The 17,131-nt window shown below is 50.3% G+C and overlaps 7 protein-coding genes across 7 annotated transcripts; 2 read left to right on the top strand and 5 right to left on the bottom strand.

Annotated features, from left to right (window-relative positions):
• Window positions 1-134: 134 nt before the first annotated feature.
• Window positions 135-1,534, bottom strand: BDV37DRAFT_283574 (cyclophilin-like domain-containing protein; the record flags this gene model as incomplete). Its single annotated transcript, XM_032087318.1, has 5 exons — window positions 135-1,075; window positions 1,138-1,224; window positions 1,282-1,291; window positions 1,372-1,439; window positions 1,519-1,534. The coding sequence occupies 5 exons, from the start codon at window positions 1,532-1,534 to the stop codon at window positions 135-137; spliced, it is 1,122 nt and encodes a 373-aa protein (XP_031941027.1).
• Window positions 1,535-2,012: 478 nt separating this feature from the next.
• BDV37DRAFT_249736 (D-aminoacyl-tRNA deacylase) lies at window positions 2,013-3,347 on the bottom strand. The gene is made up of 5 exons (XM_032082117.1): window positions 3,028-3,347; window positions 2,847-2,929; window positions 2,616-2,794; window positions 2,502-2,544; window positions 2,013-2,449 (listed from the first exon to the last, which is right to left on the bottom strand). The coding sequence occupies exons 2-5, from the start codon at window positions 2,851-2,853 to the stop codon at window positions 2,217-2,219; spliced, it is 462 nt and encodes a 153-aa protein (XP_031941026.1). The 5' UTR covers window positions 2,854-2,929; window positions 3,028-3,347; the 3' UTR covers window positions 2,013-2,216.
• BDV37DRAFT_131244 (CNOT2/3/5 family protein) lies at window positions 3,344-6,011 on the top strand. The gene is made up of 3 exons (XM_032078717.1): window positions 3,344-3,841; window positions 3,917-5,448; window positions 5,580-6,011. The coding sequence occupies exons 1-3, from the start codon at window positions 3,587-3,589 to the stop codon at window positions 5,638-5,640; spliced, it is 1,848 nt and encodes a 615-aa protein (XP_031941025.1). The 5' UTR covers window positions 3,344-3,586; the 3' UTR covers window positions 5,641-6,011.
• Window positions 6,012-8,337: 2,326 nt separating this feature from the next.
• BDV37DRAFT_131233 (uncharacterized protein) lies at window positions 8,338-9,579 on the top strand. Its single transcript, XM_032078716.1, has 4 exons — window positions 8,338-8,366; window positions 8,418-8,511; window positions 8,698-9,131; window positions 9,199-9,579. The coding sequence occupies exons 2-4, from the start codon at window positions 8,488-8,490 to the stop codon at window positions 9,437-9,439; spliced, it is 699 nt and encodes a 232-aa protein (XP_031941024.1). The 5' UTR covers window positions 8,338-8,366; window positions 8,418-8,487; the 3' UTR covers window positions 9,440-9,579.
• Window positions 9,580-10,996: 1,417 nt separating this feature from the next.
• BDV37DRAFT_283570 (MGMT family protein) lies at window positions 10,997-11,527 on the bottom strand (the record flags this gene model as incomplete). The annotated part of the gene is made up of 1 exon (XM_032087317.1): window positions 10,997-11,527. The coding sequence occupies one exon, from the start codon at window positions 11,525-11,527 to the stop codon at window positions 10,997-10,999; it is 531 nt and encodes a 176-aa protein (XP_031941023.1).
• A 533-nt stretch (window positions 11,528-12,060) lies between these two features.
• BDV37DRAFT_283569 (putative MFS monosaccharide transporter) lies at window positions 12,061-14,023 on the bottom strand (the record flags this gene model as incomplete). Its single annotated transcript, XM_032087316.1, has 7 exons — window positions 12,061-12,369; window positions 12,418-12,515; window positions 12,565-12,793; window positions 12,841-12,923; window positions 12,979-13,370; window positions 13,418-13,571; window positions 13,627-14,023. 7 exons carry the CDS (start codon window positions 14,021-14,023, stop codon window positions 12,061-12,063), a joined length of 1,662 nt encoding a protein of 553 aa, XP_031941022.1.
• A 1,069-nt stretch (window positions 14,024-15,092) lies between these two features.
• On the bottom strand, window positions 15,093-16,131 carry BDV37DRAFT_130620 (GrpB family protein). The gene has a single exon (XM_032078713.1). The coding sequence runs from the start codon at window positions 15,895-15,897 to the stop codon at window positions 15,298-15,300; it is 600 nt and encodes a 199-aa protein (XP_031941021.1). The 5' UTR covers window positions 15,898-16,131; the 3' UTR covers window positions 15,093-15,297.
• Between the last annotated feature and the right edge of the window lie 1,000 nt (window positions 16,132-17,131).

Below are 17,131 nucleotides of genomic sequence, written 5' to 3'. Positions count from 1 at the left end.
ACGATAGAAGGGGAAACGAATACAGGAGCGGTGCGACTGTCTAGAGACGCAATTGAGACGTCGCTTTTATGCAGAAGGAAAATAGGGTGGTTTGTAGTAGAAACATTCATGAATCATCCATGGCATTATCGCGCTTATGAGAAGAACCTCTGCGCAGTGGCGCGTTCCTTGGCCTGGCGGTCCTTGATGGCTTTCTTGACCTTGGCAAGTTCGTTGGCGATGCCGGCGTCACCGGGAGCCAGCTTCTCGGCTTCCTGGAGGTCTTTCAGGGCCTCGTCCTCCTCCTTCAGGCCGCCATGGGCCACGGCACGGCGGTAGTAGGCCTTGGCCTTGTCGGCATCCTTCGCATTAGCCGCATTAGCGGTCTCCAAGGCGTAGGTAGCCCAGGTCCGAGCGTTTCCGTACTGTGCCAGCTTGTTGGCGAGAAGGGAAGAGTTGGAGTGCAGAGCAAACCGGAGAGTCTTGATCTGGCCATCAAGCTCCTTAGGGTCGTTCTCAGCAGGCTCAGGGAACTCTTGCAGATAGCGCAGACCTTTCTGGTACTTCTCCAGACCAAGAGCAATGTTACCGCTCTTGAACGCGGCATTTCCGTAGTTCTTCAATTCCGACGCAATCTTGAAGCAAACAGGGGCACTCAGCTCCTCACCCTGGTGGTCATCGGGGAAATCCTCGTAGGGGTCGCCGGTAGCATCAGGAGTTTGCTTGTCAGCATTATCGTAATCCTGGCCCGTGAGTTCACCACACTCAACAATGGTGACGTCCTTGACGGGCTTGTCTGCCTGGGTGTTCATGTTCTCGACTTTGCGGACGATACTCTTTCCGTTGATTACTTCACCGAAAACAACATGCTTGCCATCCAGATGAGGGGTGGGGACCGTAGTGATGAAGAACTGACTGCCGTTGGTGCCGGGGCCGGAGTTGGCCATGGATAGGAGGAACGGCCTGTCATGCTTGAGCTCAAAGTTCTCGTCGGGGAATTTCTCGCCATAGATCGATTCGCCGCCGGTACCGTTGAATGCAGTGAAGTCACCACCCTGGATCATGAATTGCTTGATGACGCGGTGGAAAATCGAACCTATGCGGTGGAGGTTAGGACGTATGCGCCGTGGGATCCAGAAGCGGGGTTACACGCCGTACCCTTAAAATGCAATGGCTTGCCCTGCTTCCCCATACCCTTCTCTCCGGTACAGAGAGCACGGAAGTTCTCTGCCGTCTTGGGAACGACTGTACAGGGTCAGTATTTGTGTAGCAAGAAAAATCTCCGTTGGCAATGGGACTGACCATCGTTGAACTGTGAAAGGCGGGGTAGTTAGCAAAGGCTGCTGCTGTACAACCATGAGCGACCGGGGATGGTATTTATAATTAACGTACCAATTCCAGGGCAACACGACCAGCCTTTTCGTTACCAATCTGGATGTCAAAGAAGACACGGGGACGACCTGTATCTCGAATGCGATCAGTATTGGTTTGCGATGTGAGAGCGGAACCCCACAGCGGAGAAAAAGAGCAAAAACGCACGCTGAGAGTCAGCCATGGTTGAGTAGTATAGAGATCGGACGGAGCAGAGAATTAGGTTAGAAAGTGGATCAGTAAATAGATTGAGATGGTTCAGGTCGAGAGTCAGTAAAAGAAGAGGGAAGGGGAGAGGTAGAGAAGTGGACTGGAGCTGAAGGCAGTAAGAATGGGAACGAGTGATGCTTCAGGAAGCTTCCATTGATCACGGGTCTCCGCACCATGCAATTCTTAGCACAATAACACACCTACTTGCCTAGTTCTTCCATTCATACAGTCTAGACTAGTCCAACAATTCATTCAACTGAGGCCAGTCGATCATTGGCGGTTTCTTTTGCAAGGATCTTAGAATCACTAATGACATTCATTCATTAATCTCCCCAAAAAGTCTAACAATCTATTTACCAACCCGGGGTATAAAAAATAGACAGATAGAAAAAAGAGAAAAAAAAAAAAAAATCTAGCAAAATAAAGAACAAGAATGGTATCATATATAATACGGGAATATAACCACCATTATTCCAACAACTCAGGAGGCAATTTAATTTCAATATTTCTCTGAACCGGTTGCGACGGCTCTTCCTTCTCCGATTTCTCCTTCTTCGGCAACTGTGTGTTGATCTCGATCGTAACCTATTGATTTCCATACCCGTCAGTAACCCATTCATAGAAATGTCAAGGGGCAGCATAAGAACGAGCAATGGCTATACCGCTGCATCTTCACTGCGGTAATCTACACCCACCGGCCCGTCGTTCTTCAATTCGACCTCCATCATCGCTTGGAAGATACCGTTCTTTACCCGTTCGGGCTTGTAGGCTTCCCCCAGTCGTCGGAAGAAGTAGTCGTACAGTTTACGGGCAGTCTCTGCGTCAGCGGCGTCGTGGAAGTCTGGTTGCTTGCCCTTTTTCAATTGGCCATAGAGTGTAAATTGCGATACTGCGACGGTCAGCAAGCACAATCAGGATGCAGTTGAAGCATAATCACATACCGCAAAGAACCTCTCCTTCAATATCCGAGACATTTCGCTTCCACTTCACGCCGAGTGATATCCGTCAGAACCAATCCATCTTGTTGCCGGCAATCCGGTCAGCTAGTGGCATACCTGCTTATCTTCCTCGCTTGGGAACAGCTTGGCTTTCAGTATCCGTTGTATTAACGTATCTGCATCCTTCTCTGTGTCTTCCTTGCCAACACCTGCCAGTACGAGCAGACCTCTACCAATCTTAGAGACTAGCTGGCCATCGACCGTAACCGACGCTGATTTAACTCGCTGTATAACCGCTGGCGTTCGTTTAGTGGAGGTGCTTTTGAAGGAGTTGAGTTGGTGACACACCTTTCATAGTGAGATTATCTGACCAATAGGCGTATATATTTGTGGCAAGTGGGGTAAAGAGGGTTATAAGAAATGCGAACAGTCTGTATTCACGGGGATAATTAGCTAGAGAACACAGCACTCGAGGAAACTATTATTTATAGATCTGTAGCCGCTTGCTGTAAACGGAGCTTTCACTTACCGTGTAGATTCACAACACAAGGGGGTTCAAGGTTGGCGAGTAGAAGACCGTTAAGTCGCATATGCGAGGTGAAGCAAAGAATCTGGGGATTCTTATAGAAACTCGAGGCAGAACTATCGGCCAAGAAAGAGGAGTAACGAACAACAGATGATCGGAGGAAAGTTAAGTGGTTTCCGCACCGCACTGAATAACCTAAGGCACACACCTAAGGTATCTACAAACCGATTTCAATACTGAATTACGCCGCCCGTCAAGTCTTGGCGCCAACTGAGCTCTTCGACAGGCGCTTGATCCATACCACATATCAGGAGATTGTCTATTCTTCACCCCCAGGACTTCTCTTGACAATCAATTAACTCACTCATCCACCGCGCACACGTCCTTCAATTTAGGACAGAGTTGCCTGGCAACCTTGACCCTTATTTACCCCCACGGAATTCCCAGACGTCGACTTCATACGAATCCCCCCATCCGCCCTACCTTTCTCCGCTTCCCACCCACACCTCGAGTACAATTTTCAGCCTCCTTCCGTGGCCATCTGTTCATGTGAACAGCAGCCATGACATCGCGAAAGACGCAACAAGAGATCGACAAGACCTTCAAGAAGGTCGCCGAAGGTATTCAGTCGTTCGAGGGCATCTACGAGAAGATCCGCTCCACTTCAAATCCGACCCAAAGGGATAAGCTCGAGGAGAACTTGAAACGGGAGATCAAGAAGCTCCAACGGTATCGCGACCAGATCAAATCATGGGCGTCAGGCAATGAGGTCAAAGACAAGGGACCGCTGCTGGAGCAGCGCCGAGCCATCGAAACTGTGGGCTAACGATTCCCCGACAAATCCTGCCCTCCAACGGCGTATCGAACTTGCGAGTAGCTAACACAGGTGCAGTGTATGGAGCAGTTCAAAGCTGTAGAAAAGGAAATGAAGACGAAAGCATACTCGAAAGAGGGCCTTTCGGCCGCATCCAGACTCGATCCGAGAGAAAAGGAAAAGGTGGAGACATGTGACTTCTTATCGAGTATGGTCGACGAGTTACAACAAAAGATCGAGGCCATGGAGGCCGAGGAAGAGACACTGCATATGCAGATGAAGAAGGGTAGGAAGGATGTCGCCAGGGCCAACCGATTAGCGGATCTTACGCGGATAACGGAACGACATAAGTGGCATGTCAATAAGCTGGAACTCTTGCTACGATCGCTGCAGAACGGGAATGTGGAGGTAAACCAAGTGTTGGACTTGAAAGAAAGCATAAAGTACTATGTAGAGGACGGGCATAATGTGGACTACTCTGGCGAGGATGAGACCCTTTATGATGACCTGAATCTAGATGGTGAGACTGAGGCACAGTTCGGCATGACGGGTGACAACGACCGGGTGTCATCGCAAGATACACAATCTGTCCAGGACGAAGAGCTGGACTTGAAGCCGAAACCCGTCAAGAGTGAACCCATAGCGCCTCGAAGACCCTCAGCGCAGATGAAATCGCCGCTCCCAGTGCTTGCGACGCTACAATCGTCGACGTCTACCAGTGCTACGTCTGGGATGAAGCCCGCACCACCGCCCACCCGTCTACCTGGGGAGACCCTCAAATATGCCTCCGCGGCGGCCGCGGCGGCAGCCAGCGATAAGAACGGGGTTGGCATTGCTCCCCTCCCTCCACCGCCGGGCGCCAGTCCTGCTTTCCCCGCCGCCAGTTTGGCCTCAAGACCGTCGTCGACTGCTTCCCCTAGCATTGCTTCGGTACAACCTGTATCTAGGCCGGCCGCGACGGCCAGTATCACTTCGGAAGAGCGGTCCAAGACGCCCGCGCACAGCCCCAGTGTCACTGCTGCGAGTGCGTCGAACACGGTGCAGTCGACGCCTGCGACCAAGAAGGCGGAGACGTCAGCCACCAAGGAACCACAGCCAACGGTGAACGGTGAGGCGAGCAAGGAAGAGTCGCGCGAGGAGGAATCGATATACCACCTGCCTCCGGGACTGCAAGATCTGATCCATTCCTTCGAGGTGACCAAGAGCCGAGCGGCCGCACAAAGTTCCACAAACCCCCCTCCTTCAGTGCAACGGCTCCTTACGGCATCACTCAATACCTGTCCCGAGCCAGCGGATGCTGAAAAGCCACGTCACTATAAACCTCAGAACCCGTACAATACCCCTCTTTATTACCCTCAAGAGCCGCTTGCCATCTTCGACGACCCCCGGTTATACGACACGGGACGGATCGATACGGATACACTGTTCTACCTGTTTTATTACCGACAAGGCACATATCAACAATTCTTGGCGGCCAAAGCGCTCAAGAACCAAAGTTGGCGATTCCACAAGCAGTACCAGACCTGGTTCCAACGGCACGAGGAGCCCAAGACCATCACAGAGGAATTCGAACAAGGGACGTATCGGTTCTTTGATTACGAGAGTACATGGTGAGCTGAGTCTTCTCTTTCACTTCTCGTTTTCCTTTTTTTTTCACCTTTCTTTCTCCCATTGAAGTTGTTTTACATGTCGGGGTCCAATCTCCGAGATGTCTCGGACAAACCGCTAACGCAGCACACAGGATGAACCGTCGTAAGGCCGATTTCAAGTTTGTCTACAAGTACCTGGAAGACGAACTATAATGCGGCTTTAGTCTCCTTGTTTCTTTGAGTTCGTGTATGTATGGTAGGCATTAGGTCCAATGATTTGCGGTGTGGTTATGGGTCATCTACACTGGAGACGGGCATTGAGTTTCAGATCCTTCGGGTTGCCGACGGATGGGAGTCTGTCATTTCGTTTGACTTTTTTTTCTTCTCCCTTTTTTTTCACTTCTTTGTGTTTGCGAGATTTCTTCAGGAACGAGTAAACGACTGGGACTGCGGGACAGGGGGAGTTCTGCGCTGATCTTGCGTGGCGGCTGATGGGATATACAGCCATGTCTTATGCACACACTGTTGGGTTGGCCCCTTGAGGAATGCAACCATCGTCCAAAGATCTTTGACCGGTGATGATTATTACTGCATCCGTTCCGTGTTCAGACTCGTCTGGACCGAGTCTGGCGTTCTGGCATCCGTAGCGATTAGGAGAAGCGTAGCCCGAAGCAGCAATCCGAGCCGGCGTGTGGCTCGCGATCACCCAAGGTTGGACAGATGAAGCCGAGTCTGCATCCACCTTAGGGAGTGTTCACCATTGGGATGGTTGATCGCTATCGGACAAAGAAGCAGCAAAGATGAAACAGTAGTAGAGAAGTAAACGTTCGGCTAGGGAACGGTTGCTGCTATAATTATTGTTCGTATTATTGGACGAGCGGAATGAACCTACGGTCAGCTATCACGAGTAGGAGTAGTAGGAATTGAGAAGGGAAGACTGAGAGGTTCCAAAGCTATGACTAAGGTTAGGGCGATCACCGGACTCGGACCTTTACGCTTTCTGTGCCCGACACACAGACAACAAGAAAACAAAGGGCAACAATTGATTTCTCCGTCTCTCTCTCTGTGTGTGTGTGTGCGTGTGCGTGTGTGTCTGTCTTTCTGGGTGTTTCTCGCCCGTCCGCCTCACTCACCGTCGAGTCATTTGTTAAACGCAAATTAAAAGCCTCAAAAAATAATTAAATGACGGTCAGACTAAAAAGTACCTCGCATCTTCAAAAATCCCTCACGGAACGGTTCAAAGTTCCCCCTGCGTGGACTAGTTGAATTACTTCTTACGGAGTGGCTGGTGGAAGGAATAGAATCATCGTTCATCAATCAGTCGACGGTGAGTGGTAGTACCAAAGATATCAGCACCAGCATCATCATCAAGGGCGGTAGCAGTGTATGTCGGTGCAAGTGGGCTGTGTGCGGCTATCTTCTCCGTCACCCGGTAGGCACTAGTAGTTTACCAGTGTACCAGTTGGACCATGACAATCTCGTCCATCCATGGTTTCAATCCGTAAATCCATGTTCCTCATTGAATTAATTTTTTTTCTTTCTGAATGGAAACGGATCCATTCATTATGTGGTTCTTTTATTAGGAGAAAAGTAAACCTTGAATGCGATGAATTCGTTCTCCCCAGACTTGGTGTTCACCGAATCAACCTGGGACTTGGCGCCAAGGCCGGCGTCTCCACTGCCACAAGGCTGTCGAATCGCTGATTTTCGTCCCGAGCATCAAAGAAAATGTGTCGGAAAACGTGCCGACCTGGAAAATCAGGTTGGGTGTTCATGCCTTATCCCCATGTTCATGTACAGGTCCCTGTCCGGTATCAGGAACAATCATAGTACCCTTCATTATCCTAGTACTAATTATAATCTTCATCATCTTAAACTTCACTCGGTGATAATAATAATAATAATACTACTACTATCATAAAATACTATATCTATCAAAAAAACAAAATAAAAATACAACAGCATAAAGAATAAAATCCAATAAATAAAATAAATCATAAAGATAATCCAGTCAAACATAAAGTCAGAAACCGAATCGGGTAAAGTCTGGCAGATGACTGTCCAAAGCCAACGTTGCCATCAGTGCCATCATCTCCACCCGCATCGCTTGCCTGTGACGGAGATAATCACAACAATCTCCTCGGAGCACAATCCCCCTCCGTCGACGGTGGATACAACGACAACGACAACAGCAACAGTCGCTCGTCAGGGGATTCATCAGTGCGTTCCGATCAGTGAGGGAAAATCAAAACCCACGGTCCAAGCCGTTCCTGACGAATGAGACCTGGTTAAAACAGGCGGAGAGAGACACTAGGATGTCCGTTTACGGCAAGACTCTAGTCGGGTGCCATGTCTGCCTTATTGGCTTCGAAGGGTCCACCGATACTTGGACCTTGTGGGGTTGGATTTAGTGCGCCTGGACGATGATGTAAAGTTCAAGCAGGAAGCATCATCATCTGTGGTGTTACCTGTTGTCAGTTATTCCTTATCGGCCCGTGTTTGCTGTGCCCCTGGGGCTGGATCTACCAATCATCCCCTGCCAGGACATCACCGGTCAATTCCACTCTTCCCCTAGAAGCCTGGCAGAACCTTCGATCCTTTCTAGCGGCGTTCTTAGCGTCAGCAACGCAAGGACGCTTCACTTCCGCTGCGCCAATGAGACCCATCCGCGGTTCGTGGCAGTGCGTCGCAGTCGTTCCCGACTGCATGCCCCCCGGCCAATATTCATGTCGATTTCCTGCATGGGTCCCCCCAGCTAGCATTCTTAGTCGTTGATCGTGGAGCTGTTGCTCACCTGATGATGTCGCCATGGATCTCCTTCGTGTTATTAACACGCCAGATGGGTCCCCTAGTCAGACATCGTTGTGGAGAAAGCGCGGTTTGCTTTGCTCTACTCCATGTGCGACGTACAAACCTCGAGATACTCGCGTTATATAAAGGCTCGACTTCCCCCCAAACCTGGGGATGCTTACCCACTGACCTTCAATAAGTTTGGAACTCAACTGCGATTGACTTGACCAACCTACTGGATTCCTTCCTTTCTTTTTCCCAGTATACATAATGTTGCGTTACTCTTCTCCAATGGTATGCCAATGATACACTGTTGATCTCCTGTGTTTCTATTTCTTTTCTTTTTTCATATTTTTCTTTTTGTATGGTTTTCTGCTGGCCTGTCTGGTAATCAATGTGACAATATATTTCTGGCTACCTTGCGTACTTGCACAGTACACATCAAGCGCATCAGTAACTCAACTAACCGTCGCATTTCAGAACCCTCATGCTGCGGCATGCCCTCCCATGGAGCACTCCTACTCGACCAGCAGTGAGGAGTCCATGCAGTCTCCGATGGGATACTATGAGGTGTACGCCATGGCGAGCAATGATATGGAGCTCTACCATGCCCAGTCCAATGCATCCTCGTATTCTTCCTCCTATCCATCTTCCAACTATTCCTACTCCTCCTCATTCGGCTCGTCCTACGACTCGGGCTCTTTTGAGGCGTCTTCCTACGACTCGGCCTCCTATGACTTTACCACCCCTCCACCCGTCTACTGCCCACCGGATCTCAATCCACAGTTCGCCCCACAGTACTTTTCGTCCCCCGTTCAGGGCACATGGCCCACCCCCCCTGCACAGGTCACGCCGGTGGAGGATTTCCCCTACCCTCCACTGGAGACCCACTTCACTCCGTGCGAGACGGCCAAGTAAGTCTCGAGCCATGGAATAGGTTCAGCCATCTCATTTCGCAAGGAATGCTAATTGTCTGTCTAGACCGGCGAAGCCCTACGTCTGCGAGTGCGGCCGGGCGTTCACTCGGCCAGCGGACCTGAAGCGGCATGAGTCCAGCGTCCACAACCCTGTCTTCCAGGACTGCCCGGTCCAGGGATGCATCCGCAAGGACAGCAATGGTTTCCCGCGTCGCGACCACTTGATTGAGCATCTGCGGTCGTACCACCATCTCGATGTGCCGAAGCGCCGTGCGGCTACTAAGCGGGTGGCAAAGGCGGCCTAAGATGCGACACGATGATGTCTTGGCCGCCCTCTCCTGTATGGGCTTGGGCCCTTCTGCCATAGTTGTTCATTGGCTTCAGGGCAGTGATCTGCCGTATGTGACTGCGTGACATGCTTGGCACCTCATCCTCCCCTGGAGTGATTTCTTTGTCTACACCTTCTCCCCTGGTTCATACTCTGCATGTCTATGCTTGTGTCCACTATCTTTCCTTCGTCTGCATCGTCCACTCGGACGACCCGCATCCTCTTTTACTGTGTTTTTGCTTCAGGTTCATGTATTGATGACGACTCATGTACGGATACCAGACCGGCGTTACGCGATAGACGGTGCATTGTATCGTCTGGGATTTTGCTTTCTTTTCACTTCTTCGCGCATGACATGGCCGTCTCTGAGGGACTCAGGACCGCAGACCACATGTCCATTAATTTTTTTTTTCTCTTCCCTTCACAGTCCCCCCTTTAATTCTCATTCCCCCCCTTTTTTTTTTTCTTTTTTTGCCTTTCATATTTACCTTTCCATCAAGCTCAAGCTTCAGGATACACAAGACCAACGGCGTCCGGGAGTTAATGCATTACATTAATCCAATAAACCCAGTTGTGTAATACACTTGTGCTACAGTATCCAAAGCGCACTAGCCCTAGAAGAAACTCGTAGTCCAGCGGCGTACCTAACGTACTGCAGCCTTAGCCACCGAACTAAGCCCGACACTAAAGCAAGCAAGCCCAGAAAGCGAGACAGAAAGCCAGAGACAGAGAGAGAGAGAGAGAGAGAGAGAGAGAGAGAGAGAGAAAACAGATCCCTTTGTTCCCTCCCCTCGGGCCCCCAACTACCTCAATGAATCAGGGCCAGAAAGCCCTCCCAAATAAGATTTTCTTTATATCCCCCTCCCCCCACACATAACCACCACAACAACAACAACATCAACCCGCCACCGCAATATCAACAACCAAGGAACCGGCTACCTCCGGCAAAAGAAAAAGAAAAAAAAAAGCGCAAAACTCGGTGCTACAAAAATAGTTACACCGTCAGCTCTGGGACGATCTCCAACCTTATTTTTGACTGCTTTTAGCCAGGTACAGGACTGCTTCCACTGGGTGGATCCGGACGATACGGTTGACACAGTGAACAAAGAAACCTGGGTAAAAGGTAACTGGATCTGCTGTTTTTGGCTGGGCAGGAAGTCGTAAATAGCTGGGAGAAAGTTTATACTGGGGTTGGGGGGTGGTGTTTCATGTTGCCCTCAGGTACTGGGATCATTAAGGATGGGCTTTTGTTTGATTCTACTCTTCTTAGTCTTGGTCCTGGTCTTACTCTGAGACAGTACTTGGCAGGGACAAGACCGGCATTTGCATTGCATTGCATTGCATTGCATGAAAGAGAACAGGAATAGAATACTAGAATTCTGACGTACATATGGGATAAAAAAAAAAGAAACACAACCATTCTTACATTCTCAGGTCAAGATACATACGAAGTACTAAGTACACCTGGATAGACTAGATTGTGGTGGTGGCCCACCACCCCCGGTGAGAGAGAAAGAAAGAAAGAAGCCCAGAATCAAAAGGAAGGAAAATTCACAAAACACTCGCCCTTCGCTCTCCACCGTCCGTCCCCACCCTTCGTTCGACCTTTCGACGAGCCAGCAGCAACCCACTCAAACCCCACCCCCTCCTCTTCGAGCATCGCGCGCTTCCTCTCCAGATTCGCATGTCCGCTTGCCGGCCCAGCGCCCATGTACCCGCCGAGCCCGCCGTCGGCGCTGAGCACCCGGTGGCAGGGCACGTCCGGCGCGAACGGGTTCGTCCGCATGGCGGTGCCGATGGCGCGCGCGCTGGAGTGCAGATGCGTGGCCAGCGCGGAGTAGGTCGTCCAGCGGCCGGCGGGGATGGAGAGGAGGGCGAGGTAGACGCGCCGGCGGTAGGGGGTTAGGGTTGGGTGGGATTTGATGCGGTGGATTTGTTTGAGCATGGTTGGATTTGGGGTTTGTGTTGGGGACTGTGTTGAGGTTGGTGGTGGAGATGGAGATGTAGTTGTGGCTGTAGTTAGCGTGAGTGTGTTTGGGGGTGGTGCTGGTTTGGTGGTGGCCATTATTGTTCTTGGGGTTGATTGTTGTTGTTCTTTGTGTTGTTTTATGGTATTGTTTTGTTGTTGAAAGGTTGGAAGGCTGGGTTGGTTAGGTGGTTTTGTGTGAAGCTGTTACTGGAGTCACGCACCTAGGCGGCGATATTGGTTTTTATTTATATAAATTAGAGGTGAGGTGGTGGGGAGGAGGTTGGGTGGCTTTATATGCTTCTGCTCATGGATGTCCGTGGATGATGTTGATGTTGATGTGGAACTGGCCAATCAGGTGTTGCGCTGCGGTCGACGTCTGGCACCTCACTGGATATACTAGTACGGTCTATCACTCCAACAATAAGGTAGTCTAGATTAACCCTATTAAAGATACGATTACAGCCTGCCCTGCTAGAGAAGAGAAGAGAGTGTCATTGACGACCAGTCTTTGCAATATGGCGTCGGGTATATCGCAGAAGTGGGTATCCCTGATCTACATGTATATTATGGCGTTATCGACCGTCCACCCGTTGAGTCGTTCATCATCCATCCATAGACAAACTCCACCACTACGCACTCGAAACATTCTCCTCCCGAGCATCCGTCGGCTTGCCCATCTCCGGATCCACTGCGCTGTTCTTGCGGTTGGCCGTTTCAATATACCCCGGGTTTTCCGCCTTAAGACGGGCGAACGTCCGCTCGGCATCCCACACCCACGGCGTGTCGGCAGCAAATAGCAAGTCCATGTCCTCCAACGTCCGCTGGTTACTCTCTGGATAAAGAGCCCATACCATCGGGATGGTGATGACGTTGCTGGCCGCGAATACATACAGCGTCTTTTCGCCGATGGCCTCGAACATCACCGGACACAATAGAGTCTAGCCGATCAGTCAGGGAACTTCTCAGGCAGCCTGCAGGGCACTTACCAGCCAACCGTTTCCAATACTCCATCCCACAACGCCCCAGGCGTTTCCTTTTGCGCGGACCGCCAATGGATAGATCTCAGCAGGATAAATCCATGGTACTAGTCCAGTTAGCAGAGCCAGCAGAAGCAGTGGAAGCATTCGACGTACCCGTCAACCACGTAGCTCCGAAGACAGAAGTGAAAATGAAGACCATCGACGCAGCGGCAGCGCCAAACGAGTTAGCCCGAGAGAGATTGCCATCAGCCCGCGCATCAATGGCAAGCCGGGAGAAGCCTCCGGCTAGGAACATAGCGATACCCTGCGCGGTGGATCCCCAATACAATGTCCACCTACGACCAATCCGATCGAGTGTGAATACACAGATAAGGGTCGCGAACTAGTCCTGTCAGCCATGTCATTGCAGCGATGTTCTGGCCATCCTACCATATAGAAGACATTATTCAAACCGCTGATCCACTGGCTCTTCATCGAGTCGAATCCAGCAATGCTAAAGATAGTTGGCGCGTCTACACTCGTCAGTGATGCGCTTGTGGGTGGGGACTGGGGTTCAAGTAGACATACAAACGGTGACACCAGCAATGCCGACCCATTCCTGCATGATCTGCAGCCAGACCACCAGTTGCACGCGTCGACCGAGATGCAGCTTGCCGGTTTTATAGCCGAAGAGCATCGCCAAGTAAGAGGTGCTATGGTTCATGCTCTTTTCCATCTCTGCGACGTTTTGGATGTCGAGGAACTCGGCCTCGGCGCGAACGGCGTCTTCATCACTGCTTCCACGGAGCCGACCAAGAATGTAGCGCGCTTCTTGCTCGCGACCGACCTTGACTAGCCACCGTGGGGACTCTGGGAAAAACCAAACAACGACAAACAGTAAGAGTAAAAAGATAATCTGGAACGCGATCGGGAATCGCCAGCGGAACGGAGACCTTCCGCCATCGATGAAAGACAGTCCACTAGAACCGATTAGACCAATCTAGATGCTTGGAAGGTTAAGACCTACAATTCCAGCCAATAAGCTAGGACGACACCGAAGATATTCAGAGTAAACTCGATTGCAATGAATTGTCCTCGGGATGTATGCTCGGCAGTCTCCGTCGCCCAGACCGGGACAATTGCGTTCAGAATACCAGTGCCAATGCCATTGATGAAGCGCGCTGAGTAGTTGTGAGTCTATGAGGTCTGACGGAGATCCATCTGGAGTTGACTCACAGCAAATCATCCAATTATGGTTTTGTGCGGAACACTGCAACGCAGCACCAAGAATAGCCCAGAGAGCGCCTGCCGCAATCGTCTTGATCCGGCCAATACGATCTCCTGTCCAGCCACCAAGGAGTGCGCCGAACAATGTCCCCAGATAATAGACCGACACGATTCCGCCTTGCAGCAGACTGTCCGTGACTACTGGGGTGAGGTAGCCGTCCTTCATCTCGGTGTAACCGAATCCCATGAGGTCGATGTAGTCTTTCGAATTGTTGACTCCTGCCATCATGCCCTGGTCATATCCGAAGAAAAGAATCGACAGCGCCGCAACACTGTTGATGCCAATGAGAAGCTTGCGCTTCTCCAATTTGTGGACAACATTCCACTTGTGTATCTGGTCGCACATGGCGAGGACTCAATGTTTCGAAAATTGACTGCGAATGATGAATCAATGCCCCAGCAAAGGGTGTTCTTCGGGACCCTCCGCTTCTCGCCCAAATAGCTTGACAAGAAGATTAAGGGACAAATAGTGCCGCCAGAGACCTTCCATATACACACACCTGTGGGGTGACACAAGGTCTATATATGCTTTGCCGAAAAACAGCAATCGGCCGATGGCCGACAGTGATTTTGTCCTGCATAGTGATCGACCAGCCCATGGGATGATGATCAAGGCCATCCTGAATCGAATTGGGTTACATTCCGTGTGGGAGAAACCTAGAAGACTGGATTGGAGACATAGCACATGCAAGGTCGTTGATTTTCTCCACCGAGATACACGATGTTACTCGCTAAACGGCCCCGCAAGAAAAAAAATCTGGAGATAGCGAAGCCGGATTTGGCTCCAGACCGGCACAATACGAATCAAAATCGGTAATCCGGGCGGCGGGAAAAACGATGCCACTGATACCTGGACCGGCTTTCTCAACCGGGAAGAGAACCCGGGAATTTTCACCACACTTCATCTTCAACGAAAACCGACCTTTGCACCAGAGAACGATTATAGCCTGACAGCGCTAGCCGGGGAACACGTTTGACTCGGTTAAACCGCCATTGTGACAGGGGAGCGTTCATTGCATCAACGGGTGAAGATCGCTTTGGAGAAACTCGGTCCAGGGACGATGACATAACTTGAACACCAATCTGGGACGGTGGAAGGATTTAGTATGGGCGTGAAGATTGACGAATACAGGCGTTGGCCAGTGCCAGCCTCTCCTCCATTGCGGGGATTCTGGGGATCGCTTGAGTGGGGAAGTTTGAGGGAGAACATGGAAATGCTGTTCGGGACTTCCCCGACAATGACCAGGTGACTCGGAACACCTGATTCCCAGGTGACTGTATCCTTTTATTTGTTGTTTTCCTTTATCTAACTTTTTTTTTTTCTTTCTACAATACCCTATTGTAAGATTACATCCATGGTTCGAATCTCTTCATGAGTCCATGCGCCGGTCGGACGCTGATTTGCCTCCGACATGTTAGATATACATCTCAATTTGCCTATTTCCCCGGTTAGACATTACCCTTACGCGATTTTTAATAAAATGATATTTCCTGATCTTCGATATACACGAATATGTGTACCCAAACGAGGCCGAAAAGCCGATGTGTGCTCCCATCAACCTCATGGCTCATGGCTCTCGACAGTGAAACTCCGAGCCAACTAATGCTGTATCTCGGAGGCTACTCGTTCACGTACTCATGCTCCTTGAAGACTTTCTGAAGGATATCAAGTATCACAAATTCCTTGCGGGCATTGTACTCCATCACAGTTTCCCCGGCCAACCGACTAGCGGCAGCTGCCTGCCGTTTGACGTCTGCATAGCTTCGGCGGTCGTCCTCATGGTTTCGCAACCAGTCACGGAACAGCCGATGGCGAATAAGTTCCGCGCTATTCGGACTAAATATATGGATATTCGCGTATGGGTCATTGAAACCGAAAAGGCGATGCTCATGCCAGCCAGGTTCGCGAAGCAAGAATTGAAACCCCGCAGTCTCAAGGGCCGGCACGTAGGAGTCTTCCGCCGTGGGATCAGCTACGACGACGTCAACATCGATAACCGCTTTGGCGGGTAATCCAGGCACGCTGGTTGACCCGACGTGCTCAATAGAGAGAAGTCGGTTACCAAGGGCATCAGCAATCCGGCGTGCAATATTCGCAAACGACTCCGGCCAGGTTGGGTCTGGCTCCACGATTTCAATCAACTTTTGCGGCCGGGTTGAAACGACTTCGACACCAGGTGGCATTTGAGACGACTTTGTAATCTCATTCGTGGAGGCCATCCTGGTAGCAAACAAGGTCTTATGGTAATATAAATCTTACCGATGATGTTGCAGCTAGATCATACCTCCAGTGACCTGGAGGACAGTTTTGCGCAAGATTGCATAAGCTGCTGGATGACTCAGACCAAGATCAATAACAATCCCCCAGACTCGTATTAGGCACCCAATAACTGGAGCGCAGCTAGTAACAATAAGGTATAGTCCTTTCCCTGGGTTCTTAAGAGGACAATGAACTTCCATATTGGACCATACTGTCTCCGTATACTGGTCTTTAGCGATTCAATGCCACAAACTTCGGTGCTTCTTGGCACACCTTCAACTTGTTTTCCGCCATTCCAGTCGCATTGAACGATTGGGATTCCCATATCTACTCCGATCAGCAGATGTTCGATTTCAGCCACGCAGGAGCTTGAACCCTTGCAGCTTTGAAGCTCCCTCTCAAACAAACGCCCTTGTATCCAGTATTTACATGTGGACACTGTACTGTTCGAAAATCGTTCATGCGCAACAACCCCAACCAACGTGGCCATCAGGAAAAACTATCAGAGCAATCCTGCATAAGAAGTATCACAAATACCTTCTTGAGGTTAGAAGTATGAAAAGGTCTTTGTTGTCGGAGAACGGCGAGAGGCATACTTCGATTACGTTATTTACCAACCAGGTGACCTGGGCCTCACTGGAAAGATGCCGACGATAACCTTGAAGGTGTAATACTGATTCCACGTTACCCGCGGAGAACACGCGACATCCTATACGTCCATTTTTTGCCTTTTTCTAAGTTGATAATTCATACCAAAAGAAAGGCCACTGTTGCAAGATGCGAGGGGTCTTCACTGGGTTTTGCACGGTGTTAGTCATCGTAAGTCAAGTGTTGCTTTCCCTTTTAGGCAGTTTATGAGGTATTTATGGTTCACCGGTCCGCTGACAAAGCGTTGCAGAATGTCTTGAACCCTCCGTACACCACCGTATCGGACCTGGATAGAAGGCCTGGAATGTCTGGCGAGGATGGCCAGGAGAAGATCCAAATGTCCAATGACCTCATGCCTAGTTGAACTAGAGAGACATCCACATATACGGCGTATGCACCATACCACTGGGTCGGCAATATGGCAAAGGTTAGCCGAATTGACCCGAAGATCACTGGTCTGGATAATTACATACGCGGCGGAATACCGTATCAATACCGGCCCGCCAGCTTCTGCTGGCAAAACCTCAAGAAAGCTTCTTGTCCCAA

The sequence above is a fragment of the Aspergillus pseudonomiae genome, assembly GCF_009193645.1.
Source record: "Aspergillus pseudonomiae strain CBS 119388 unplaced genomic scaffold BDV37scaffold_37, whole genome shotgun sequence".
In the NCBI taxonomy this organism is placed as follows: Eukaryota; Fungi; Ascomycota; class Eurotiomycetes; order Eurotiales; family Aspergillaceae; genus Aspergillus; species Aspergillus pseudonomiae.
Note: the sequence above shows the minus strand (reverse complement) of the source record. Positions and strands in the feature narration are given on the sequence as shown.

Bases quoted from the DNA above. Each gene is read 5' to 3' on its own strand.
- BDV37DRAFT_130620 (XM_032078713.1), bottom strand. From the start codon at position 15,897: ATGGCCTCCACGAATGAGATTACAAAGTCGTCTCAAATGCCACCTGGT.
- BDV37DRAFT_131233 (XM_032078716.1), top strand. From the start codon at position 8,488: ATGTTGCGTTACTCTTCTCCAATG. The intron at 8,512-8,697 runs GTATGCCAATGA...GTCGCATTTCAG, and splicing joins TGCGTTACTCTTCTCCAATG to AACCCTCATGCTGCGGCATG. The intron at 9,132-9,198 runs GTAAGTCTCGAG...TTGTCTGTCTAG, and splicing joins ACTCCGTGCGAGACGGCCAA to ACCGGCGAAGCCCTACGTCT.
- BDV37DRAFT_249736 (XM_032082117.1), bottom strand. The intron at 2,545-2,615 runs GTATGCCACTAG...CTCGGCGTGAAG, and splicing joins CAAGCGAGGAAGATAAGCAG to TGGAAGCGAAATGTCTCGGA. The intron at 2,450-2,501 runs GTATGTGATTAT...TGACCGTCGCAG, and splicing joins TGAAGGAGAGGTTCTTTGCG to TATCGCAATTTACACTCTAT.
- BDV37DRAFT_131244 (XM_032078717.1), top strand. From the start codon at position 3,587: ATGACATCGCGAAAGACGCAACAAGAGATCGACAAGACCTTCAAGAAG. The intron at 3,842-3,916 runs GTGGGCTAACGA...ACACAGGTGCAG, and splicing joins AGCGCCGAGCCATCGAAACT to TGTATGGAGCAGTTCAAAGC. The intron at 5,449-5,579 runs GTGAGCTGAGTC...CGCAGCACACAG, and splicing joins TTTGATTACGAGAGTACATG to GATGAACCGTCGTAAGGCCG.